Below are 24,572 nucleotides of genomic sequence, written 5' to 3'. Positions count from 1 at the left end.
AGACCGGTGGACCCTCCTCGGCACCCGGGCACTGGCTGTGCAGGGCCTACCCCCCCACCCCGTGCTGTGCCCTGCAGGGGCCGCCCATGGGGCCCAGCTGGAGGCGCCCCTGGACCTGCGGGCGCGGACACCCACCTGCTGATCTCCACGTCGTCCGTGAGCAGGCTCTCCAGGCGGAAAGGGATGCTCAGGGGGATCTCCCGCGCCATGATGTCCTGCTGCCAGATCTGGTTGACCATCTCGTTGCGGAACTCCCAGGTGAAGGCGCCCTCGTAGCTCAGGAAGGCCGCGCACAGCAGGCAGTCGCCCAGCAGCCGGACACGCCGGTGCATCAGCTCGTCCAGGTCCCTCAGCCACCTGGCGCAGGAGGGCGCTGTGGTGAGCAGGCACCTTCCTGCACCCTCTAAAGAACATTCTAGAAGAACCAACTGGCCCCACTGCTAATGGGGACACAGAAGGAAACATCGATGTGAGAGAGACACATCGATGGGTGGCCTCCCACACATGCCCGGGCCAGGGGATCGAGTCTGCAAACCCAGGTATGTGCCCTCAACCAGAATCGAACCCGGGATCCTTCATTCCCGACGCCCTATCTATCCACTGAGCCAAACCAGCGAGGGCTAAACCAGACTCTCCCCCCATTTCCAGACGAGAACGCAGATGCCCGCCCACCTGATGTTCTCCGACCCCAGCCCCGAGATGAGCTTGTCGGCGGCGATGAGCCGGCGCTCCATGATCTCCGCCTCCTCCTGCAGCTTCTGCTTCTCCAGGATGGCCGCCTCGTACTTGGCCCCCAGGGCTTCCAGCTCCCGCTGGATGGCCGCCAGCTCGTTCTGGATCTTCTCCAGCTCGCGCTTCGTGAGGAAGTAGTTCCGCTCCAGCCTGGCCACCTACGGAGACAGGCGCAGGGCGGTGGGGAAGCCGTCCATGGCGGGCCGGGCCACGCAGCGCACCCCAGTGACTCCACCTGCTTCCTAACGAGGTCCGGCCCTTTGGGGCCACCCCTGCCACGGTGAGACCATCCTGTGACGGTCGGCGACCGCAGCCCTCGACAACAACCTTGAATCTCTTTCATCCTGCTCTCTTCACACAAAATTGGAAAATCTTTAGGACACAGTTTCTGTCAGTTCCCATTAGGCCCAAATGAGAGCTGTAGTTTGTTTACTGGGGAGGATGTTTATGGGGCTTAAAATCAGAACCTTGGCGGAATTCTCCCAGCAAAGCAGTGGGCACGTTAACTCTGACTCCAGATGGGTCGCTCAGCGGCAGTGCTTGCGCCTGACGGATGGGCGATACCTTTTCTCTTTTGGGCTTGATCTCTTTAAAAACGTCGCAGTAGCCCATGACGGCTTCGACGAACTTCAGCATGCCCAGGCCTGCTTTGCTCACAGCCTCCATTTCTTCAATGGTGGTGTTGAGAGTCTTCAAGAGACCTGACGGTCAAAGACGCCATGGCTCAGTGATGGGGAAGACTTGCCCGTGGACAAGGCACGTGACCGGGACCCAGGGTCCCACGGACAGCAGGGTGGGTCCGACCCTGAACGTGTTTTATGTCGAGGATGTTTCAGATGTGACGGCACCGAACGTCCCGTCACTCGGGCGCTTCCCTATGGCTGCGGCAGCCCCAGGGGACTCCCAGCCGGCGCCAAGGCCCAGAGCAGGGCACTAGCGGTTCGCAGGCCATTAGGGGTCACGGCGGCCTCTCCTGCTCCCACACCCGCGGCGCCTGGGGTTCCTGGGGTTGGCAGCCTTTGTTTGTGTCTAAGCGGCGGCAGAAGTGCGCTGGGTGACAGGGCTGAGCAGCGCTGGGAGACAGCGGTGCCAGGCACTCATGCCATCTTAGCAAAGACTGTTCCCCTCCCCGCCTCCCCAACCTGGGCTCAGGCCTGCGGGCCAGGAGGGGTGGGCACTCTGTGTGAAGTCAGGGGCTGGCCGCGGGTGGTGCCGCCCGCCTCCACACCCTCCCCACCAGGGACCCACAGGAGAGCTTATGCGGCAAGAGGCACAAGAGGAGAGCTCAGGGGTTAGGCCGACTCCAGGCACCACCAGGCCTGTCGGGAGGCGCAGAAGGTGGCGCTGGCCTGAGTGCCAGGAGACGGGCCTGTCCTGCTTCCCGGGACAGCACCACCATCTGCCTCCAGAACCCCTCCATCCGCAGGGCCATGGGCCCCCCGGCCTGCGACAAGCCCTCCTGGCTCTCCACCCGGCCCCGTGGAGAACGAGCCTGCCTTCCCGCCGCCCACACGCACTTCGGATGTTCTTCACTTGGCCCTGGGTGATGGAGTCGAAGTCGATCTCCATGAGCGAGCGCAGGAAGTTGGGGTCGGACATCATGCCCTTGGCCGTCTTCCAATTGAGCTCCTTGTAGCCCTTCATGATGAGGATGCACTCGCACACCGTCTGCACCTGCTTCGGCGGCTTCGCGAAGGACCTGGCGGACACAGGAGGCGGTGAGCGCAGCCTCAACGAGGGTCCTGGCACAGGCGCACCTGGAGCTGGGCCTCGGAGCGGCCATGCGTGGGGGCAGGAAGCCACGTCCCAGCGGTACCTGGGCTCCGGGGGCGAGCTGCTCCGAGGGCAGGTCTGGGGCCTCACCCTTTGGCCACGCCTCCCCCACCCCGGCATCGCCCAGGGCCCCCAGGGGGCCGCTTTGCTGTCGTTCCAGCAGGTGCTGCCTGGCCCTGAGTGCGTTCCCATCCGGAGGACTGACTCACAGAGCACCCCACCGCCCCCCTTCCCCCCCCGCCACAGCCCGCTCTGGAGCCCAGTCTCCCCGTGGGAGTCAGCCTGGATTCAAGGCCAGCAGCCCTGCTCCCCACCAGCTGGGGACCTAGGGCCAGCCACCGCGCCTCCCAGGCCCCCCTTCCCTCCTCTGCAAACGAAGACCATCCCCTCCGTGGGCCACACTAGCTCTGCCACGACAACCGCGCTGCTTTCAGGAGTGACGCTGGGGACGAGCCCAGCGGGAGGCAGCCCTGCCCGGTACCTGATCTCGGTCACGTCCGACTTGTCCAGCTTCTGCAGCTCCAGCTTGGCGGCCTCCAGGATGGGCATGACCTCGGCGAGGGCCGTCTCGGCCTCGGCCTTCTCCACCGCGATGATCTTGTTCTGCTCCTCGATGTCCATGGCCTTCTCTTCCGCCAGCTTCTTCTTTTCCTCCGCTGGGGGCGGGGGTTAGAGAGGCGACTGGGTGTGGGGGACGGACCACTGCTACCGAGCCAAAGCAGGGGCAGCCCTTCAGGGTCGTGGCTGGGCCACAGGGGGAGGTGATGCGCGTTGGCCACTATGGTGGCCTCGGGAGTCCCACTAGAACACGGGTGCTCACGGGACACTGGGTCTTAACCAGGACTGCTGCTCTGACTGACCTCCCGGCCATGTCCCACCCGCTCCAGCCCACGTGACAGCCCCTGGCCTGCCTGCCCAGTGCCCGCGGACACCAGTGCCCTCCCTGTCTCCGTCTCACTGGGACCTCTCTGCCTTTTCATCACCCTTTTCCCATGTGCTTTCAGGCCCAGCTCAAAGCCACTCCCTCACGTGGCCCGCCCACTGCTCCCGTCTCATTGCTCTGTATCTGCTTCCTGGCACGGGCTCGGCCTGGATTGTCCCATCTCCCTGGCGGCTGTGTGGTTCCCGCCCAGCACACAGCACCTCCCGAGGCTCCCAGGAGGGACACTGGGTCGAATAATGTTCCCCCCAAATGCACGCCCACCCCGAACCTCAGAATGCCGCCTTATTTGGAAAGAGTGTCTTTGTCAGACGGAGGGAAGAGGTCATGTGACGACAGTGCAGAGGTGGGGGGATGCATCTATGACCGAAGAATGCCCAGGCCTGCAGCCCCCGCAAGGCCTCTGGAGGAGGCCAGCCTGCTGTGGGGTCTCCCCGCCATGCCTGGCCCGCACTCACCGATGGCCGTGTTGGTGACAATCTCGTCCAGCAGGGTCTCACAGGCGGTGGACTTCTCGGCCAGCACGATCTTCTGCTCGGCCAGCTTCCTGTTCAGCTCGTCCAGCTGAATGGAGGCTTCCTTCAGCTTGTCCAGTCCGCCCTCCAGCCGCTTGCACTGAGCTGAGGACAGAGAGCGGCGTCCAGCAGCCAAGCGGCTGTTCCCAGCACCCGGGCTGGCACACCAGTGGCCTCGTGGTGCCGGGCCACCCTGGGCCCACCGGGAAACAGCCTTCTCATGAAATGTCAAGCATCGCTCGGCACCTCCACCGCCAGAGGTGTTGGGATGGCATCGGCCAAAATGAAGTTAGTTCTGAAAACAGCCCTTGGTCTGGCCAAGGGTCACGGCATTTTTGAAAAAGCATTTCCCAACAAAAAAAAGCACGAAAGGACTTAAACCAAAACTTAGGTAGAGATGACCTCTATGCAAAACTTTTAGGAGCGATTTTAAATTTCCCTTCCCTATCTCTGACTTTTAACCTTTGCACAATGTATACGTTACCTCTGCTTTAGGCTCGTCTTTTTCAATAAGAAATAAATCAGAAACTAAAAGCATCTGCCAGCAGAGCGCACTGCTGCCACCGTCTCTCCAGTCTCAGGCCACTTAGGGCTGAGCAGGTTCACAGCCCAGCACCGGAAGGAAAGCTCAGGTGTGCCGGGCCCTGCCCACAGAGGAGAGCCCCTGGAGAGCGAACCCCAGCTGGGCCTCGCTCCGCCTGGTCCTGCGCACGCCTGGCCTCGCTAAGCAGCGCTGCTTACACAAGGTTGGGGTTGCGTCGCCGTAAATGATGACATGCCTGTCGCCACCCGCTCCCAGGCTCACCTATGTTATTCTGGGTTTTCTCGTCCAGTAGTTTCGAGTACGTGTTAATAAAGTCAAGGTAATTCTTGGGAGTCACGTAGTTGCTGCGCCTCAGCTTCTGCAGAAATTGTTTGCTGAATTCGCCCACGGATCCGTGCACCAAAACCACATGTTCCACCAGATCTTCTATGTGTTCTTCGGGGATCATCGTATTAGGCCCTACAGAGGGAGGGACGGAAAAACGTGCCTCTTCACGAAAGGACAAGAGCAGCTCCTCGAAAAGTTAAATGAGAATTCCCACGGGACCCAGCAATTCCGCTCCTGGCTGTGTCCCCCAAAGAAGTGAAAGCCGACACAAGCAGATTCTCCGACGCTGATGTTCACAGCAGCATGAGTCACCACAGCCAAAGCAGAAGTGACCCAAGTGTCTACCCACGGACGATGGATAAACATGTGGTCCATCCACGCCATGGAATATTAATCAGCCTTAAAGAGGGAGGCTCGCCCGGAAGCATGCTACCTGAGAGCAGGCAGAGGGACAAGCGTGTGTGACTGGACTTATGTGAAAGATCTAGATCAGGCACATTCACAGAGACAGAAAGCGATCCGCGGTGACGGGGAACTGGGGGAGGGAGGAGGACGGATTCGGGCTGAACGGGCACGGTGTCAGTGTCACAGGAGGAGAAACGTTCAGGACGTGGTGGTGCTGGCGGCACAATGTGAACGTACTTCATGCCACTGAGCTGTGTATTTAAAAGTGGTTTAAAAGGCAATTTCTATGTTATATAAATTTTACCACCAAAAAAGTGACATAAAGTGTTTTTGGAAGAACAAGAGCCACTGTCACTGCTGGTGGCCCCTCTGGGCCTCGGTGCGGGTCCACACTCCGCAAGGCTCCTCTCCTGGCCCCTCCCCCACACCTGCACTCCTCACAACAGCGACTAGTTTGCTGACTACGTATTTACAAGGTGACACTTCATTTATTTACTCCTAGTTGCTAATCCTCTCCCGAGGATCTCTCCATTGATGTTTAGGAAGATTGGCAGGCTGAGCGGTTGAGTGTCGACCTGTGAACCAGGAGGCCATGGTTTGATTCTGGTCAGGGCACAGGCCCAGGTTTCAGGCTGGATCCCCAGTGTGGGGCATGGGGAAGGCAGCCGATCCATGATTCCCTCTCATCATTGAAGGTTCTCTCTCTCCCTCCTTCTCCCTTCCTCTCTGAAATCAATAAAAATATTTTTTAACTCATTGCGGACGGACTATGAGAATTCTCGCTTCATATTACAGTGTTTTATAAAGTCTCATGCCTTAAAAAGATACTAGCTTATAACAAAAGAACATGTAATAAATAACTTCAAAATGCAATGGTTATTTAATTTTAAGGCGTGCCTTTAACATTTATGTAAAATGCTTTTTGTACTCGTTCAATAGAAGCTTATCTGGCCACTGGGTAAAGCTAGCAATAAAACTACTGGTCCACCAAGTGTTAAAAGAAGGCGGTGACAAACTGCTTAGTGATACCACTAACGTGGTCCCCGTCTTAGCAGTCACTTACCTAAAAATGACTTGGCGACCGCATGCAGGGCCTGGGGCGGCCAGGGCATGAACCAGTCAATGCCAGTGTTATTCACCAGACCTTGAAAGCAGAGAAACAGAGGGTCACTGTGCAGCCCGGACCCTCAACACCGACACATCTTCCGTTCCCAACAAACGGGTGCCCGAGAGTAACTCAGCCACAGCGGGTTGCGCGAGCCCAGCACTGCTGACACATGGGCAGTCTGGGCACCAGACTGTCTGCAGCGCCCTGGCCTCTCTCGGTGGTGTACCTGCCAGCCCAGCGCTGACAACCCAGCGTGCCCGAGGGCACTGCACCTCCCACAGGCTGGCATGATTCTGGCACAGGGGAGGCAGCAGAAGTGCTGCTGAGCCCACCCGGGGCCTCGCCCTGGGACTGTGAGCATGTCCTGCTGTAAGGACATCGCCCCCCGGGGACAACACGCACGGGCAACGCCTGCTGGCCCCACATTGCACAGTCCGAATCCCAACCCACGACACGGCGAGTTTCACTTGCTGATGGACCCTCAGGTCGTGCATCGCTCCCCGAGGCATGGGCCCTGCTGAAGGGGGCACACGGATCTGCAGGCTCAGCCGAGCGCACCTGGGAAGTTCCGGCACCAGGTCCTCAGGGCGTCCCCCACGGGCGACATGCCCAGGACGATGTGCAGGTTGTTGGCACTCTTGTTCACGAAGTACTGCCACACGGACTCCTTGGCCGGGCTGACGCCCTGCTTCAGCGCCTCCTGGTCAATCTGACCGAGGATGGTCTCCTTCTCATCTTCGGCGAAGAGTGCGGGCACTATGCCTGGGGCGAGGACAGGCGGGTTCCCCAGGGCCGGGAGTCCCTCCGGCCCCGAGCACACGGAGCACAGGGTCCCGGGAAGAGTCCAAACCGCAACTCTGAGACCCAAGGCTCACCCTTCGAGCCTCAACCTCCTCACTGTGAAGTGGGAATGACCCACGCCTCCTGCTCCCAGGCGGCGGGGGGGGGGGGGGGGGGGAGGGTGACCACGAGCATCGCAGCAGGGTTCTCCTCTGGGGGCAGTTCCCCCCAGAGGCACTGGCCCGATGTCACGGCTTATGGGGCTGCCAGGGGCCTGTCGCGGCGAGGCCTGGGGACGCCGCCGGCACCTGAGGTGAGCATGTTGTTGATGAGCTCCAGGAAGCCCTCCTCCACCACGTGCGCGTCCGTGAACAGGAAGATCGTCGTCTTGTTCCCGATGCCCAGCCTCAGGTAGAGGTTCTTCAGGTCTTCCCGGAAGTTGCTCTCCGAGTAGCCGCGGCTCAGGAGGATCTCGAACACCTGCGGGCACGGAGCAGGGCGCTGCGTGGGACTGCGAGCGCGAGGGGGGCAGCTCCGTGACGCGGAATGCGCACGTCTGCAGGGACTGCCAGGGCGAGAGCCACCAGCGAGGGGTGAGCCAGGGCCAACCAGGTGACCAGGCCGTTGAGTGAGAGACGCGGGACAGAACAGCAGTCACGTCCTTTTGTCAAACAAACCAGGTGGGCACTCAGCCTGCACACGGGGGAGGGCGTGCGGCGAGCACGGGCTGTCCACGCGGGGCTGTGTGAGTGTGGGAGGAAGGGGTGTAAGAGACCGTCGGTTGTGGAAATGAGTTAGTTGAGTTCCAGGGAGGAAAGGAAGGCAAGAAACGAGGAGGCAAGGAGGAAGCCGAGGACGAGCGGGCAGTGAAGGGGGAGGGACCGGCACCAGCGCCGCCCTGACGTGCGTGCCCTCAGGCGTGAGCTCCCTCCGCCCGATGAACCGGGAGCTAACGCCTCCCACCGTGGGCGGCTGGGCCGGAGGCGCTCACCTCGTAGCCGGCCGTGAAGGCGGCCAGCTTGGCCAGGGACTGCTTCCCGGAGCCGCCGACGCCCACCAGCAGCGCGTGTCCGCGGTCCAGGCGGATGATGCGGTGCACGCGCGTCAGGTGCTCCAGGGCGTCGTCGAACAGCACCAGGTCCATGCGGGTGTTGCTCTCGTTGTACTCCTCCAGGATCTCCTGCGGGACCGTTCGGAGGGTGAGGCCGGGCTCTCTCCTGCTGCCCCGGAGGGACTAGGAGTGAGGGGACTCTCCTCTCCGTGCCTGAGGGCTGAGGACTGAGATCACGTGGGTTTCGGGGCCTGAGTCCAGCATTCACGGTGGAGGCTTCCATTGCTGGCTGGTGGTGGAGCCCACGCTGGTTGCAAGGCTCCACTCGGGAGAGTGGTTCCCGAACCTGGCGATGCACCGGCACCCGGGGCCTCCCTGGCTCGATGGAGGGACTCTCGGGGTGAGCCCAGGGGTCTGTTTCACACACTCCTCCGGTCATTCCCACGCCCCCCAGGACACGGAAACCGCCGGAGGAGACACCAGCCCCGCCCGCACCTGGAACAGAGCCTTGGCCGCCTCGTAGTCCTGGATGTCTTCGTAAATGCGCTCCTCCTCCTCGTGCAGCGCCATGCGGAAGTCCCCGAACAGGATGGGGTCCCGCATCACCACCTCCACGTCGTCCTTGAAGTGCTCCTTGACCAGGTCTGATATGTACTCTTGCACCTGCGACAGGGGCCAGTAACGACCCACACCCCACACCGCGCCCACACTGGCGGGGGAGGCACAACCAGGTCGTGCAGCCCCTTCCCTCCCAAACGCGACCAGGCGCTCACCGGCCCACCCTCCTCTACGCCAACCTCTATCTTCAGTGTCTATTCGCTACATAACAACACATGGGGCTTCCTGCTCCCCCCGCCCCCCCGGGACCCGCGGGCCGGGCGGCATCTGTGTGGCTCTGAGCACGGACCAGCTCCTTGTCGTCTTCGTTGATCAGCCGGTCGTGGAAGACACGCAGGCACTCGTTCCGCCAGACTCTCACCATCTGGGCCACCGTCTGGAACCTGCGATGGAAGGGCCGCCATCAGCCACGAGGCATCGCAGACGCGGGCTGATGCTCCTGTCTAGGTGAGTTCCCGAGTGCGGACAGCCTCTCTGCGGGCCTCCTCGCCCCTCCCGCTGGGCACACAGGAATGGGGCTAATGGCAGCCCAGCCAGCACGTTCCCTGTGAAGAGCGTAAGGTGGTGTCTAGAGCGCGCCCTCCGGGAGGGAAGAGAAGGCGCTCTCTCTAAAGGATGCACGTGGCACGGGATGCACGCCCGCCGGCTCCGCGGCTGGGACCGGGACCTAAAACCAGCATCGGCACCAGCAGCGCCTCCTTCTCAGAGCCAGCTCCGTCCCACTGGACCCGACTTCCTCTGGTCTCCGGCAAAGAGCCCTCACGCCGCCCCGAACGCCTGGAGCGGCCCGCTCCTGAGCTGCCAGTCCGAACCCCGCGAGGGCGCCCGGGTGGGTCTGGGCTGGTGTGGAGTCCTTAGCCCGTTTATAGGATGCGGATTCATCATGTGACTCTACGCTTGCAGATCCACGTGAAGTGTTCATTGGTGCAAATACACACACACACACACACACACACACACAGATACAGAAAGTAAAAATAAAGAAACACAAACAAGCCCCGTGTGACGGAGAAAAGGTGTGTGACCAGCTCTCATCCTCTGTGCTCGCTTCTCCCAGACACACAGTTCACCGACTGCAACTGCAAACGGGCCGTGGCAGGAGCGAGAGGAACACGGCACGTTCAGACGGGGGTGGGGACTAAGAGAGAGGGCAGCAGAGCGGTCCGGCCCGGGACGCACTGTCCCGTCACCCTCTGCCTCCTGTCCCTCCGCCTCCGACCCGAGGGCGGACCAGGCGGTGTGAGGTAAACATAGGCCCTGAGCGCCCTGTGCGCGGGCTGACGGGACGCCACCGAGTCCGTGTCTTAAAGGAACAGAAGAGCCCCCGCTGCGCACATGCTGGCGAGCCGCGCCGACTCACCGCTCGGGGTTGGTGAGGACCAGCCCGTGGAACACCCGCGAGAGGTCGCGCAGGTTGAAGATGTAGTGGAACTTGGACGGGGTGGGCGGCAGCTCCTGCACGATGTCCGTGTACAGCTGCAGCGTGCAGCGCGTCAGCCTGTCGCTCACGGCGATGATGCTCTCGTGAAACACCTGGAAACGGAGGAGGCCCGGTGTCAGTGGTGGATGGTTAGAGGCACACGTGGTCCATCCACGCGATGGAGCTTCGCTCGGCCGTGAACAGGAACGGAGCCCTGCCAGGCGCACCGTGCGGGGAGCCGGAGCACACGATGCCGAGGGAGCAGACTGGGGGCTGCCGGGCGGGAGGGCGGGGGAGGGGGTGAAAACTCCCTAGAACTGAGCAGTGAGGATGGTTGGGAGCCACTGTGAATGGACTAAAGGCCACTGAATGGTGTCCGTTCAGATGGTTCAGAGAACTAATCTCCCGTGCCATGAGTTTCACTGGGATTTTTTAAGAGGAGATAAAAGTTATCACAGAGAAACCCATCGTCTGCTTCTGTGGCCCCCGTCACTCTGACAAGTCCGCACGGTGTGACCCACCCTCAGTCTGGGTTTTGAGGGTGCAGACTGTGCAGTTTTGAAAGCAAATCCCTTCAGGTGGGGCAGGAACAGGCCCAGTGCCCACCGGTCCTGCTGACCCCTCAGCCGTCCCTCAGATTCGCCTCCTGCCTGGCCCTGAGGACCCTGAGTGTGGGGGCCCCTTCAGAAGGGACAGGCCAGGGCCAGAGGCCATGAGTAAACGCATGGGCTGCACTCGTGGGGGCCAAGCAGTCAGCATGACAGCAGCAGTAACGCATCCATCGGCATCTGCCCTGTGCCAGGCCGTGGGCCACACCACGCACGCCTCTCATTCCCCCACACGCCAGGGCGCGGGTGCCCCGTGCTCCTGCTCCAGGTGAGGGCGCCCCGGAGGCTCACAGCACTGCAGCGCAGCGTGAACCGGGCGATTCGCTGCTGTAACTCAAGGCCACAACCCAACTCCCAGGGCCGAGGCGCTGCGGTCTCTGGGCCCCTTTCCTCATGAAATACCTCGTTTTATGAGCGCGCGGGTGTGAGGATGCATACAATGTGGGCTGATCACACTCATTTCCCTCCTGGTTTTGAAAGAAATGTGTTCACAGGCCCCGAAGAGCACCGTGGGCGGCCGGCCTCGTGCCGAGTGCTGAGTGCGCACGTCGCCCCACGCCCGACCCCACACGAGGCCCGTCAGCTAGACGGCGAGGACAGCCGGTTACCGAGGTGTGGCCTCTCAGGATGGAGAAGTAGATCAGGTGCAGAGACATCTCCGAGGGGAACGGCACGTTGAAGACGCTGAACAGTGAGAGGAACCGCGGGTCCACCTCGTTGCGGCCGCCCCCCGCCTTGCCCATGGCCGCCACGAAGCCGAGGTCTCGGAGGCTCTTGCAGTTGAGCTCCTTGCCGCGGTCGTACAGGAAGCCCTTCTCCAGCAGCAGCTTCAGCAGGGCGATGGGCTGCTGGGTGCCGTACTCGTCCACCTGGGGTGCAGAGAAGACGGCGACGGTGCCATCGCCTCGGCCCCCAGCACGCGGGGCCGCTTCACAGGCTGCTCGGCGTCGGCAACTGCGCAGGCATTCGCCACGGTGCCCCCGAGGCCAGGCCCGTGGGGCGGGGCCCACGGGGTGTGCTCACCGTGCAGCACCGATGCCACAGGAGCGGCTCAGTAAACACGCTGACTGAATGGATGGGCGGAGAGACATGGGGATGGGTGCATGTGCAGAGGGACAGACGGATGGGTGATAGAGGGATGGCTAAGTGGGTGTGTGGGTGGGTGCATGGACGGATGGATGGCTAATAGGTAGATGCATAAACAGATTCACGGGTGGACAGATGCATAGATGGATGGACTGATGGGAGGAGGGACAGATACATGGACAGACGGACTGATGGATGGACAGATGCATGGACAGAGAGACCGATGGGAGGATGGACAGATGCATGGACAGATGTACTGATCGGAGGATGGGCAGACACATGGACAGACGGACTGATGGGAGGATGGACAGATGCATGGACAGACAGACCGATGGGAGGATGGACAGACGCAGGGACGGATGGATGAATCCTGCTTTGAGCAAAGCCCTTCTGGAAGGCAGGCTTTCGGGAAAAGATGGTGCTGCCTAGGTGATATACATGTGAAGGAGGGATTCTGGGGGCGTGCCTGCCCGTAGGCCTCCAAGTACGTGGGGCCGGGACCAGTGTCGTATGAAAGCACAGCTCACTGGAAACACCTGCTCAAGCACACGCTAGATGGGGCGCAGAGGCCGCCTCGTGCTGCATTACTCCTACGGAGCCGAGGAACCCTGTCCCTGCGGGCAAGCCCCTCGAAGAAGAACAGCCCAGGAGTCCCCAGCACTGTGCCCTGCGCGAGCAGAACGAGACAGGTCTCCTCACAGGCGCTCTCACCATGCATGTGCACACACACACACACACACCAGCGCACGGCCCCGCCCCCGCCCCGCCCCGTGAACTCCCACGACCTTGGGCATGTTCATGTCGTCCATGAACACCAGCAGGCGTTTTCCCATGGGGGGGCCGTAGGTGTCCTTGGTCCGTTTTTCCACGTTCGCTTCTAAATTTCTCTGGATGTCCAGGGAGGTGGTGCGGGAAGAGAAACTGACCATCAGCACGATCTGAAACAGAAAGAGAGGGTTCCAAACGATAAGCCATAAGCCACCGCCTCTCTCACAGACGTCACGGTGTCGGTGGACCTGCCTCCATAAACCAGTGTGTCTGCACTTCATCCACTGTAATGCGAGCGGGGATTTGGCTTCCCTCTCGACAGGCTGCAGAGGCAGCAACGAGCTGCCGCCTGTGAGCCTTGGGGACAACGTGGCCCGGGCTCAGCACCTCCGAAGAGTCATTTAATGTCTGAGGCCCCTTCTCCTCCGTGGGTGCCGGGTGCTCCACAGGGCGGTGCATCGAGAGGACATGCACAAGACAAAGCGACGTTCAAGTGGAGGCTCCTCCCTTCCTGCCGCGTCTCAGGCCACGAGCCATGGACAAGCACTGGAGCCTTCCTCGGGCCCAACTGCCAAGAGGAAGGGGAGGGCGGCCCCGGATCCCGTGTGCCCGGGGACTTGGGCCTCTGCTTCTCAGAGAATCACTGGGAGTCAGTCCACTGATCAGTGGTCCCCAGGCTTCAGGCAGCAGGGTCGCCAGTGGGCTTGTCTGGGTGGAGGAGCAGTGCTCAGGGGACGCTGCTGGACTGGAGGACCACGGCCGCAGATGGAACCTCCAACCGAGGTGCCCGAGCACATGCGCACACCAGCTCCCGACAGCGACCCTGTGCAGAGTGCCTGTTGCCTGCAGACAAGTCCCAGCGGAGGGCACTGCAGAGGGGGCTTCTGAACGCGCCTCCCTTGGCCTGACCCACAAACCTGCAGCTCGGGCTGCGAACACCCCTTCTGTGCCCCCCCAGGATCGCTAACCCGTGCTGCATGCGTGGGGGTGTGAGCGAGCCTGACCCGCTGCGAAGGCGCTGACCCGCGGCCACCTCCATGCTGGGTCGATACAGGTATCACTTACGTTAGTCTCTTCGCTCAGGTTTTTGAGGAAGTTCTGGGTGGTGGCTGTCTTCGAGGTGCCAGACTCGCCGACCAAAAGAACGGGATGCTTGATCTTGACCATGCGCTCCAGCATCCAGGCCGTGCGGGTGGTGTCCACCGTGTGAACTGCGGGACATCCCGGGGGAGCGTCAGGGACACGCCAGGGGTGAGCGCCACGGGGCAGGCCTGGCTCTCACTCACCTAGGATCTCAATGAACCTCCTCTCGCGGGAGTGCACGTACTCGGGCACCAGCCTGCTCCACGGGATCCACCGCTTCTGGGCGGGATCAAAGTGGAAGTCGTACAGGGTGGGGAGCTGAGCTGCAGTAAACAACAGTCCGCGCCACTCGGGTCACAGACATGGACACGCACCATCGGCCCCGGAACACGCTTGCCATGAACTCACGCCACTGGCTCCCGGGACAGCGGCTTCCTTGAGAACTTCCGACGCACCCACCCCCTCTCCACACAGACGACCAGCCCGGGGAGCCAACCCCCTCACTCTGCACACACACTGCGCGCCGTGAGCCAGCGCTGCCCGGCCCCTGGGCAGACACTTGCTGAGCCCCTTCTCTCGGATGCAACAGTGGGAGGCCGCCCTGGTTCCTAGAGTAGCTGCTGGTGGGCTGGGTGGGGAGAGAGTGACAGGTAAGCAGGCAACTGGGTTCCTACCTGGCAGTTCCCCGGGCCGGGCCCACACCCCGTCCAGCTCGGCAGAAGGCAGGGAGGCGAGGCGCTTGATGCACTCGTCGAACCGGTTGCGGCCGAAGTCCAGCAGGCAGGCGCCCAGCGAGCAGTACAGTGCCTCCAGGAAGAAGCACTCCAGCAGGTCGGGGTCCTCTATCTCCCCTTCGAGGAACGCGTCCAGCACCTTGGTCAACTGGGTCACCTGGTGCACAGGAAGTGCCCGGTCAGCATGGATAACCCCCCGCACACCCAGCTTTGGCCACGGACCGGGGGTCCCAGGCTCTTGAGCGAGGGAACACGGCCGCGTCCGGGCTCAGACGGAGGAGCTTGTCTCGCGCAGGACCACAAGGAAGAGCGGTGCCTCCTCGTCACGGCCTGCAGCGCTGGCTGCCCGCCTGGCGTCTCGCTTCCCCCGAGAGCCCGCGCGGGCTTGTCCTCACCATGTTCAGGTTCGTCTGCGGGACTATCATCTTCAGCTTCTCACCCTGCCTCCCGTCCACGATGCCCTCCACGATCACATCTATGAGGTAGGGCACATACTTCTCAAAGAGGTTCTGCAATTCGCTCTGCTCCACCTGCAGGGGGCAGAGTTCCAGGCATTCCCAAGGGCTCCCGGGAGGAGGTGGAGTAACAGGTCCCATCCAACAGAAAGGGGCTCCATATCTCAGAGGCCATGGTCACCGAGTGGCCATCGGCGTGATGGGCATGCAGAGGTCCGTGGCTCCGCCCCTTCATGCCGATGGCCACTTCCGTGCCACATCGGCAGAGCTGAGTAGTTACACAGGAAACCATACAACCCACCACGACTGAAATGCTGGCCTGGGACCCTTTACAGGAAAAAGAAAAAACATCAACCCCAGGTCTAGATGAGCAAAATCATTACCCAGCTCACGGCTGTGAGCTATCTGGGAACCCAGTAAGCGTGTCTTGATGTTTCCATCTAATTTATTGGAAACATGAAGTGCCTAAGACTATGAACAACAGGTCCCGGTCAAGGTCATGGCCTTCAACTCCACCCTCCTGGGCTATGCGAGCCCAACCAGCCACCAAAGCTAACGAGGAAGCTGACGTCAGAAGTGACTTCACCTTGTTCTGTATTTGCTGAAGCCATTTGTTCCAGTAGGGCTTGTATTTCAGGTTCTTGGGGTCCACGTAGACCATTCCACAGCGGGACACGGTCGCAGGGGAGGCGTACTGTAAGTCTCCCACCTGGAGGAGGAGGAAGGGCTCACAGCTGCGAAGCCCACACACAGATGAGCAGCCCTCACGCGGCTCCCATTGAGCGCTGAGGGTTATCATGGAAGATTAAGGTCACCGATGCAGCACCTTCTAAAATGTCCCGTTACTATAAAATTAATGTGAAAGTTAATAGGCTGTGGAATATCTGACAAAAATAAAAAGTATAAAGACGAAAATAGCTTAATCCCAAATCCCACCACCAAGAAACAGACATTGCTGTGGAGTGCTTGCTTTTAGCCTTTTTGTTTCCTGTTTAACACAGCTGACGCTGGGTAGTATAAACCGTAATAACTATGCACCTAGAGCAGCAACATTAACACACGCATCCCTCCTTCCACGGACAGACGCGGCTCTCTCTGCCAACAGGACCACGGCCTGCACAGACAGGCTGGAATGGCCGTGGCTACAGTGGGAGCAAGTCCCAGGCCCACAGCTGTGATGCAGACTCGGGCTGTGACAGCAACTTTGAAAAACGAATGAAGGTAAGATAAGAGCAGATAGTGTGGGAGAAAAAGCAAGGCAATGACAAACTCCAGGCAAAAAAAAAAAAAAGGCTCTAAAAAAAGTCAATGTAATCAGTGTCTAGTGGCTCTCAGTAAAGACGGCCGTTCCCACAGCATGTGGGTGCCGTTTGCCGCGTAACTGAGCGATGTCGTGTTCTGAGGGGGAGCTGATGGAATCGGTCAGCAGGTGACTATGTGACTTGAAGCTGACAGAGGAAGAGCTGGCTAAGCGTGTACTTACAGGCACCAGGGGACCTGTCAGAGGAAGCACGTATGTGCCCTACCTGGTTTTGCCCAGGGGTCAGAGCATCTGCCCTTGGACTGAAGGGTCCCGGGTTTGATTCTGGTCAAGGGCATATACCTAAGCAGCAGGCTCCCTGGCCTTGGGTGGAGGCACGTGTGGGAGGCAACCCATCGATGTGACTCCCTCACATCAATGTTTCCCTCTCTGACTCTCCCTCTCCCTCCCACTCTCTCTAAAAAAATCAGTGGAAAAAAGATCCCCCGGTGAGGATTAACCAAACAACAACAACCCCCCATAAAAAAGAAGACCCAAGTGTAAGCAGCAGCCACAGCTGAGATGCAGTGAAGAGAGTGAGGGGAGGGGGCCGGGGCATAGAGTGTGCTCAGCACACGCTCTCCTGCCTGCTCTGAGCTTCTGCAATCACTGAGCCTTAGTCCTACTTAAACAAACAGCAAGACTTCTGTCCAAGTGAGCTCTCTGCCACTCGCCTCGAAGAGCAGGGCACAGTGTGCCTGCAGCCGGATGCGCTCGCCGTTGGCCAGCGTCAGCAGCTTGTTGTCATCCATCACGGAGTTCATGTTCTCCACCCACAGCGCGTCCACATCGCCGTCAAACAAGATGTACCTGCAGCACCGACCAGACGTGAGCCGTGAGCCCGAGCCCGGGTCCCAGCAGCTCCCAGCCCTGGGGCCTGGTGGAGCGTCCCTCCCCAGAGACTCACTTCCGCTCCTTCTTGTCCGTCGGCTTATTGATCTCCCTGAAGATGTTGGACAGCACTCCGTCCGTCCAGTCGCGGGTGCTGGGGTCCAGGATGCCGTAGAGCTCTATGACGCTCACGGCCTTGGGGTTCAGGATGTACAGCTTGGTCGTCAGGCCCAGCCTAAGTCAGTGGAGAGGCCTCGGGGGGGCTGAGCGCATCGGGACTAGATGCTTCGATCTGACCCGGAATTTAAAAAGCGGTCCACACCCTCCCCTGGGCTCCCACTCCTTGCGAGGCAACTACCTTCCACCGGAGCCATGGCCCCAGCACAGGGAAGTCCGCACCGGAAGCCCGGCTGTGCGTTCCGGGGACAATGCGAGGCTCACGTGTACACACACGTGTGCTTGCCCTGTAAACTAACAGCGATAACCGAGGAATGACACGCAGGGTGCTGGGCACGACCCGCCGACGATCAGGAAGCCACGGCGCTCTGGTTCCTCCCGGTAGGGCTCAGACTAGCGATGAGCGTGAAAGTCACCAAGATGCCCGGCTCAGCCCAGGCCCTGCTGCCGTGTCGGCGGCACCGAGGCCCTTCTAGAACCCAGCCCCGCTGAGGACACGGGGAGAGGTGCCGGCCATTCACTAGGAGACATCAGGCCACCGCAGGTCCGTGACCTTGAGGAGGAGACCTTAGGAGTACGAGGTCACTCTCCCACCAGCGCCTGCAGGGCTGGCGGCGACGAGGCCCGTGGGGAGGGGACGCTCTGGTCCCGCTGAGGCCCTAAGTGTCTCTAAGGCGGGGCGGCCTGGCTGACACCCGAACACCGAGAAAACATGACAAAGTTACCTTTTGAAAGAGCCTCATACGAGAGTCTGTGAAACACTCATTTCACAAGCAAACCCTTCAGCCTGAGGCACAAGAGTCACCCATCGCCTCTAACACGGTAAATAACCGGCGGTGAGACAGGCAGGTGCGATGAGTTTAAAGGGGCGTTTGGGACACGTTTAACCTCCCAGGAATCAGAGCGCAATGAGGGACGGCAGTGCCACCGCCTTCCCGTGTCGCCACCGCCTTCCCGTGTCGCCCCACTGCCAGGCCCTGTCCCACCGCCAGGCCCTGTCCCACCCAGCCGCCAGGACCCGGCCCACCGCCAGGCCCTGTCCCACCCAGCCGCCAGGACCCGGCCCACCGCCAGGCCCTCTCCCACCCAGCCGCCAGGACCCGGCCCACCGCCAGGCCCTGTCCCACCCAGCCGCCAGGCCCCGGCCCACCGCCAGGCCCCGGCCCACCGCCAGGCCCCACCCCGCCGCCAGGCCCCGCAGGGCATACTCACTTGGTCTGCGCCTGACACAGGGTGTTGATGACCACGGACTTGCCCCCTCCCGTGGGCCCCACCACCATCGTCGTGTGGCGGGTGAGCATGGTCTCGTACACCTGAATGACTTTATCCACCTGGGGACAGAGTCGCAGCTGAGTTAAAACACATCTTTAAAAAAAAAATAGCCCCATTGAGCTATGATTCCCATACTATTCAATTCATCCAATGAAAGTGTACACCTCAATGGTACCGAGACGTCCACAGGCTGGGAGGCTGTTACACATGCACGCTCACCAGCCACTCTCCCAAGCTGCTCCTCCCTACAGCAATGCCAGTTTACCTTTTTGGTGGGCTGGGAGAGAACATTAGATGGTTGGACCCCAAAACAAAATACTTAAGTTCGCTGATGACATTATGCCCAAAAAAACCCAGACAGTGGTCCATCCACACAATGGGATTCTGTTCAGCCTTCAGGAAGGAAGTCCTCACGCCTGGGAGCACAGCACGAATGCACCGTGGGCCTCAGGCCGAGGAAACACGCAGACACGGAGGACACAGAGGGGTGAGTCCGCGGGAGGAGGAGCTGAGGGGCAGGCGCCTGGACAGGAGGCAGGTGGCGGGTCCGGGCGGGGAGGACGGGAGTCGCTGTTTAATGCCACAGCTGCAGTCGGGAAGGTGGAACAGTGTGGAGACGTGGAGACGGTGGCGGGGTGGCCGCGCAGCAGCGGGAGTGCCCAGGGCCCCGGGCTGGACCCTGAGTGGCTCAGGGGGCACCTTCCCTGGCACCTGCTTGGCCACAACTAAAGGAAATAACAACAGAAGAGAAAGAAAGAAGCGTGGGCTCTCAGGTCAGCCCTCTACCTGGACCGGCAGGACCACGAAGCCGTTCTCCTCGAACACTTGCTCAACCGCGTCATTGAAGCTGGGGTAGCGGACGCGCGGGCAGTCCAGCCCGGGAAACAGGTCGGAGATCAGGCCGAGAAACAGGGGGACGTCCTCAAAGACGAACTTGGGCAGGTTCATGTCGCGAAGCGCCCGCATCAGCACCACGTCCTGGGCGGAAGGAACACAGACGTCTCGGGTGGTTCCCAAAGCCCGGGCTGGTCCAGGAACCCTCGCACAGAACGTGGGTGGCGTCGCACACCGCGAAGCGAGCGTACAGCTGCAGTGCAGACATAAAGCGCTGCCCCGGGGGGCACGGGCGGCGCCGACAAACTGCCTCCAGGACGGCTCCGTGTAAAGGAAACCCCGCCGCGCCTCTCGCGCTGCCGCGAAGGGGGCAACACGCACGTCCCGGCCTTGGAAGGGCTGCTGGTCCCGGCCTGCTCCCGCCACCCTGCAGTGACGCCTGAGGCTTCCTGCTGAGGCCTCCCACACTTAGCTTCTGGGAGACCCTGCACTTGACCTTACAGTGATCAGGCCAGTCAGAAGCAGACAGACCACATCAAGGCCGGAAAGCAAAGGGCACGGCCGCTAAGACCGAAACTGAGCCGCGCGGGCCCGTCGCCGCCCGGCACCGGGCACTCAGGCGGCCCCACCTCTTTCAGCTCCGAGGAGCCTCTCTTCAGCTCGCCCGCCATGACCAGCACCGACTTCAGGGCTCGGAGCCCGAAGTCGTAGTGATGCTGCTTGGAGAGCTGCTCCCGCGCCAGCTTGTACAGAACCGTCATCTTCTTGGCCAGAGTCTGCGGGAGAAAAGACGGTGAGAAATGGAGGAAGTGACCCGCAGTGTCCACATGAAAGCTGGTCCGCAGCTCAGCCGCCTGTGCAGGACACGAGAGGGCCCTTTGGTCTCCACTGCGACATGCTAGGGCCTGGCTCAAAAGGACGCCAGCCTTGCCCGGGCGGCGTGGCTCGACGCTGAGTGCCGACTTATGAACCAGGAGGTTGCCCGGGTTGTGGGCTCCGTCCCAGTTGGGGGGGGGGGGGTGTGCAGGAGGCAGCCAATTGACGACTCTCACAAGTGCTGTCTCTCTCTCTCCCTCGCCCACCTCACGCGTGGGGTGTGTGTGTGTGTGTGTGTGTGTGTGTGTGCGCGCGCGCTCACCTTGGCCCAGAGGAAGCCCTCGGAGAAGAGCATCATCTCACAGATCGTGTGTGTGTGTGTGTGTGTGTGTGTGTGTGTGCGCGCGCGCGCTCACCTTGGCCCAGAGGAAGCCCTCGGAGAAGAGCATGATCTCACAGATCTGCTGCAGGTCGGGCACGATCACCACCACCGGCCTGAAGAGCGCCTTCACCGACTCGGGCAGCTCCGTGCGGCCCGCGTAGCCGGGGTTCATGGTGATGAAGATGCCCATGCGTGAGTCCAGCGAGATCTCCTGCCCTTCGAACTGGGGGACAGGACAGGAGGGTCGGACGCCCGGCCCGCCCACCGCAGGGAAGGAGGCTGGCGGGGCTGTGAGGCTCTTCGAGTCCCTGGCCTCCAGGCAGTCCTGTGCTTGGAGCCTCTGTGTCTGGGGGACAAGCCTCAGCTGCCCCCCATGCTGATCGGAATCAAGGGTCTGAGAGGTGGGGAAGGGGCGCAGCCTGGGGCTGACCGAGGGCTGTGTGACCCCCAACCGTCACTAAACCTCCTGGGTGTCCTTTGCTGCAAGGCTGTGGAGACCCACTGGGACGACACACGGGAGGCACCCCTTCATTCATGAGTGGTCACCCTTCCCCACCCACCTCTCGCCACAGCATCCTGCCTCAGCCCCGTCCAGACTCCGCCTGCTCCCCCTGGCGCCCCAGGTACCCACACCCTGCACACGTCTCTCTGTCTCTTCGGCCCATGCCGAGTTCCGACCGCCTCAGCTCCTCTCTACCGAGACATCACTATTCTATTTCTCTCAGTGGCCCACCAGGCGGACAACAGACAGACCGTGCGTTTTTATGGGGCACAGGCAGCCGCAGTGACAAGAGGGAGCCCAGTGGGTGGACAGCTGATGCTCCCCAAAGCAGGTGTCTGCACAGACACCCCGCCCCCCGCACCCCAATACCCCACGTAACTGCCAGGCCACCCTCTGGAGACGAAAGACAGGCCGCTCTGAACGCGCAGCGGCTGGAACCCGAGTGGCAGCAGGGGAAGGGTCTCTCCCACGGAGCGGCCAGGCTAATGGGAGAACCGCCCAGAACCTCGGCTCAAGTCCGAGTCTGCAAGTGCCCGCCGTCCCCGAGGGCCAGCGAGTTCCCAAAACGGCTTTTCATTTGCCTTTCCCTTTGGCAACAACCTCAGAGATGCTGCTGGCTGTCACGCCCCAGCGTCAGCAGGTAGGAAGGCCGCGTTTCCCGTCCACGGGCCATGCCTGCTGAGGGCCTTCGGACGGAACAGTCACCTGTCAGCCATTGCTCTGGGACGCGGAAGGGCCCGAGGACACGGCCTCCCTGTGAGGCAGCATCACGGGCTGAGAGCGCCGCCCTGCTTGCTGCAACCAGTTACACATGCAGCTCCTAGGCCAGTGATGGCGAACCTTCTGAGCTCGGCGTGCCAGCATTTTGAAAAACCCTAACTTAACTCTGGTGCCGTGTCACATAGAGAAATGTTTTGATCTTTGCAACCATAGTAAAACAAAGACTTATATTTTTGATATTTATTTTATACATTTAAATGCCATTTAACAAAGAAAAATCGACCAAAAAAATGAGTTCACGTGTCATAGGTTCGCCATCACTGTCCTAGAGCATTCCTCAGTCCTGTTTGGGGAAACCCAACCCTCTCCGTTTAGAAAACAAAGCCCACGACGCTGGGTCAGGGGAAAGCCTGGTCTCACATGATCACAGGTGAGCCCGCAGGGTCCGCCCGGGAGTGCGGCCGGCGGCCCGCTGCTCACCTGGAACGTGGTGAGCTGGTGGATCAGGGCGTTCCGGATCGTCTGGATCTGAGACGAGATGACGGACAGCACAGAAGCGTCGATCCGGTTAAACTCGTCGAAGCAGCCCCAGGCCCCACACTGAGCAAGGCCGGAGAAGATCTTCCCGACAGCCTGGAGCGGACAAGGTCAGGACAAGGTCAGGTCAAGGTCAGGACAAGGGTGTTCATATTTTTTTTTTATACATTTTATTGATTTTTTACAGAGAGGAAGGGAGATAGATAGAGAGTCAGAAACATCGATGAGAGAGAAACATCGATCAGCTGCCTCCTGCACATCCCCTACTGGGGATGTGCCCGCAACCCAGGTACATGCCCTTGACCGGAATTGAACCTGGGACCCCTCAGTCTGCAAGCTGACGCTCTATCCACAGAGCCAAACCGGTTTCGGCGAGTGGGTGTTCATCTTTAACGTGGCGGGTGGCACACCATGGGCACCGCTTCTACATTACCGCGGACACTCCCCAGAGGGTCAGGGAAGCAGCCAGCTGGCCGCCCCCCTCATGGATCTTTCTGGCAAGACTTCCGAGGCCCCTCGCGGCCAGCCCCCACTCCCAGGACTTGACAAATTAGGAACTGGGATGGGAAACTCCAGGTTTCTGGAGTGTTCTTCAAACACTGGAAAATCTAGCAGCACTGGGTCCACTTCTCCAAGTGGCTACAAGGAACCAGAGCTGGACGGTGGCCCCTTAGATTGAGCTGTGCTCAGCGGGCCACAGTCCCCACCCTGCTCTACTGCCTGCCAGCTGCAGCCATCAGCATCTACCTGCCTCCACTGGGCACTGAAGTCCAAGACACTGCGCCATCTGCTGCTGACAAAGTGGAGCCTGCCAGTCCCGAGGCCGCGGTAGCACAGGTTTTCTCCCGCGCCCCCCGCTGTCCCCACGCCATGGCATGGCAGTGCGTGGGCTGAGCGCCTTCCCGCGGTGCCCACCCTCCCTCTCTGTCTGACAACATGGCACCGGAAGGGGTGCCACGGCCTTACTTTGTAGTCCATGCCTTCGCCGCAGTTGGTTACAACACAGAGCAAGCCCAGGGCTTTGGCCAGGTCCTTGGTGGTCTCAGTTTTGCCAGTCCCTGCGGGGCCAGCAGGGGCCCCGCCCAGATACATGGACAGCGCCTGTTAGAAGCCAAATGCAGACACGTGTTGTCTGCCTCGTGTGAGGAAACACGTCGTGTCCCCGCCTAGCACCGCAGTCTGAGACGCAGGGGGTGGCAGGTCCTCGCTCCCGCAGATGCGAGGAAGGATCTGTCTCTGCTCCGCTGGCTCCGAGCACCCCTGGTCGTGGCTGCATCAGTCAGTCCCTGTCTCCGCCTCCACACCCTCCTCCCGCCTCATCGCGCCCTCCCCGCGTCGCACCAGGACACCAGGCACTGGATTGGGCCCTAACCCAGGAGGTTCTCCTCCCAGCCCTTTAGCACTAAGTCTGCACGGACCCTATTTCTGAGTAAGGCCGCATTCTGAGGCTCCGACGGACATGAGTCCTAGGGAAGACACTGCGCAGCCCAGGACTCGCTCACCATCACCACGGCCACGCGGAGGAAAAACACAGGCCCACACGCCACGACCACCACAGGAGCCCGCCCGCCGGCAGCCGGTCACCTGCGTCAGCGTCAGGTAAATGCGGTCGGTGAGGGGCGTGATGACCAGCCGCCCGTTGAGCCCCATGTACTCGTAGCCGTAGCCGAAGGCGCCCGTGCACTGGCGGATGTTCAGCTCATCCGGCTCCCGGTCCCAGTAGAAGCGCAGCTGGCTCTCCCACTCGAACTCCTGGGCGTCGAGGATGCTGGGAGGCCAGACGGGTGGGTGAGCCGAGAGGGAGGCGGAGGTGGCGGAGAAAGGCGGACACCGAGGGGGCAGGAGAGACGGTGAGAGGGCCGAGGAGGAAGGCCACGTGGGAGACGCCGGAGGCCTACCTGCCCCGGATGAAGGAGTCCACGATGTCCCGGGCGTGCACGTCGATGATGAGCTCCGTGTTGTACTTCTTGCGGTCGTTCCTGCCCAGCTGCAGGGTGATGCGCGTGACCAGCTCGTCGATCTGCCGGTGCATCTTCCGGCCGAAGCTCTTCATGGCGTGCTTCTCGCCCGCCTGCACCTGGTGGAAGACGTCCTCCACCTCCCAGGTCCACCACACCTGGCAGGCGGCCAGCACCACCATGCCCTGGTACAGCAGCATCCAGTCCACCCTGAGGGAGAGCACCGCGCTCAGACCGCGGCCTGCGGTGCCCAGCACGGTCCCTGAGGATGTTCTCTCTCAAAGGGAAAGATTCAG

At 61.1% G+C, this 24,572-nt stretch overlaps 1 protein-coding gene across 1 annotated transcript in view; it reads right to left on the bottom strand.

The window, feature by feature from the left end:
• The window catches only part of DNAH10 (dynein axonemal heavy chain 10), a 68,848-nt gene that overhangs the window by 17,097 nt on the left and 27,179 nt on the right, over nt 1–24,572 (bottom strand). Inside the window, exons 32-62 of the mRNA XM_081113751.1 lie at nt 24,217–24,486; nt 23,903–24,086; nt 23,285–23,419; nt 22,262–22,414; nt 20,594–20,782; nt 19,991–20,137; nt 19,314–19,505; nt 18,468–18,586; nt 17,155–17,313; nt 16,922–17,057; nt 15,534–15,656; nt 14,888–15,022; nt 14,433–14,649; nt 13,962–14,081; nt 13,741–13,886; nt 12,693–12,845; nt 11,430–11,690; nt 10,154–10,326; nt 9,083–9,176; nt 8,671–8,838; nt 8,116–8,304; nt 7,433–7,604; nt 6,903–7,106; nt 6,300–6,380; nt 4,766–4,963; nt 3,904–4,065; nt 2,987–3,161; nt 2,250–2,431; nt 1,297–1,433; nt 673–890; nt 136–357 (exon numbers count right to left, since the gene is read on the bottom strand). Coding sequence (XP_080969877.1) covers nt 136–357; nt 673–890; nt 1,297–1,433; nt 2,250–2,431; nt 2,987–3,161; nt 3,904–4,065; nt 4,766–4,963; nt 6,300–6,380; nt 6,903–7,106; nt 7,433–7,604; nt 8,116–8,304; nt 8,671–8,838; nt 9,083–9,176; nt 10,154–10,326; nt 11,430–11,690; nt 12,693–12,845; nt 13,741–13,886; nt 13,962–14,081; nt 14,433–14,649; nt 14,888–15,022; nt 15,534–15,656; nt 16,922–17,057; nt 17,155–17,313; nt 18,468–18,586; nt 19,314–19,505; nt 19,991–20,137; nt 20,594–20,782; nt 22,262–22,414; nt 23,285–23,419; nt 23,903–24,086; nt 24,217–24,486 — 5,214 coding nt within the window. The remainder of the gene's footprint in view (nt 1–135; nt 358–672; nt 891–1,296; nt 1,434–2,249; nt 2,432–2,986; nt 3,162–3,903; nt 4,066–4,765; nt 4,964–6,299; nt 6,381–6,902; nt 7,107–7,432; nt 7,605–8,115; nt 8,305–8,670; nt 8,839–9,082; nt 9,177–10,153; nt 10,327–11,429; nt 11,691–12,692; nt 12,846–13,740; nt 13,887–13,961; nt 14,082–14,432; nt 14,650–14,887; nt 15,023–15,533; nt 15,657–16,921; nt 17,058–17,154; nt 17,314–18,467; nt 18,587–19,313; nt 19,506–19,990; nt 20,138–20,593; nt 20,783–22,261; nt 22,415–23,284; nt 23,420–23,902; nt 24,087–24,216; nt 24,487–24,572) is intronic.

This window comes from Myotis nattereri (assembly GCF_964212035.1).
Source record: "Myotis nattereri genome assembly, chromosome: 19".
Lineage (NCBI taxonomy): Eukaryota > Metazoa > Chordata > Mammalia > Chiroptera > Vespertilionidae > Myotis > Myotis nattereri.
The sequence above is the reverse complement of the archived record's forward strand: the minus strand, read 5'-3'. Positions and strand labels throughout refer to the sequence as shown.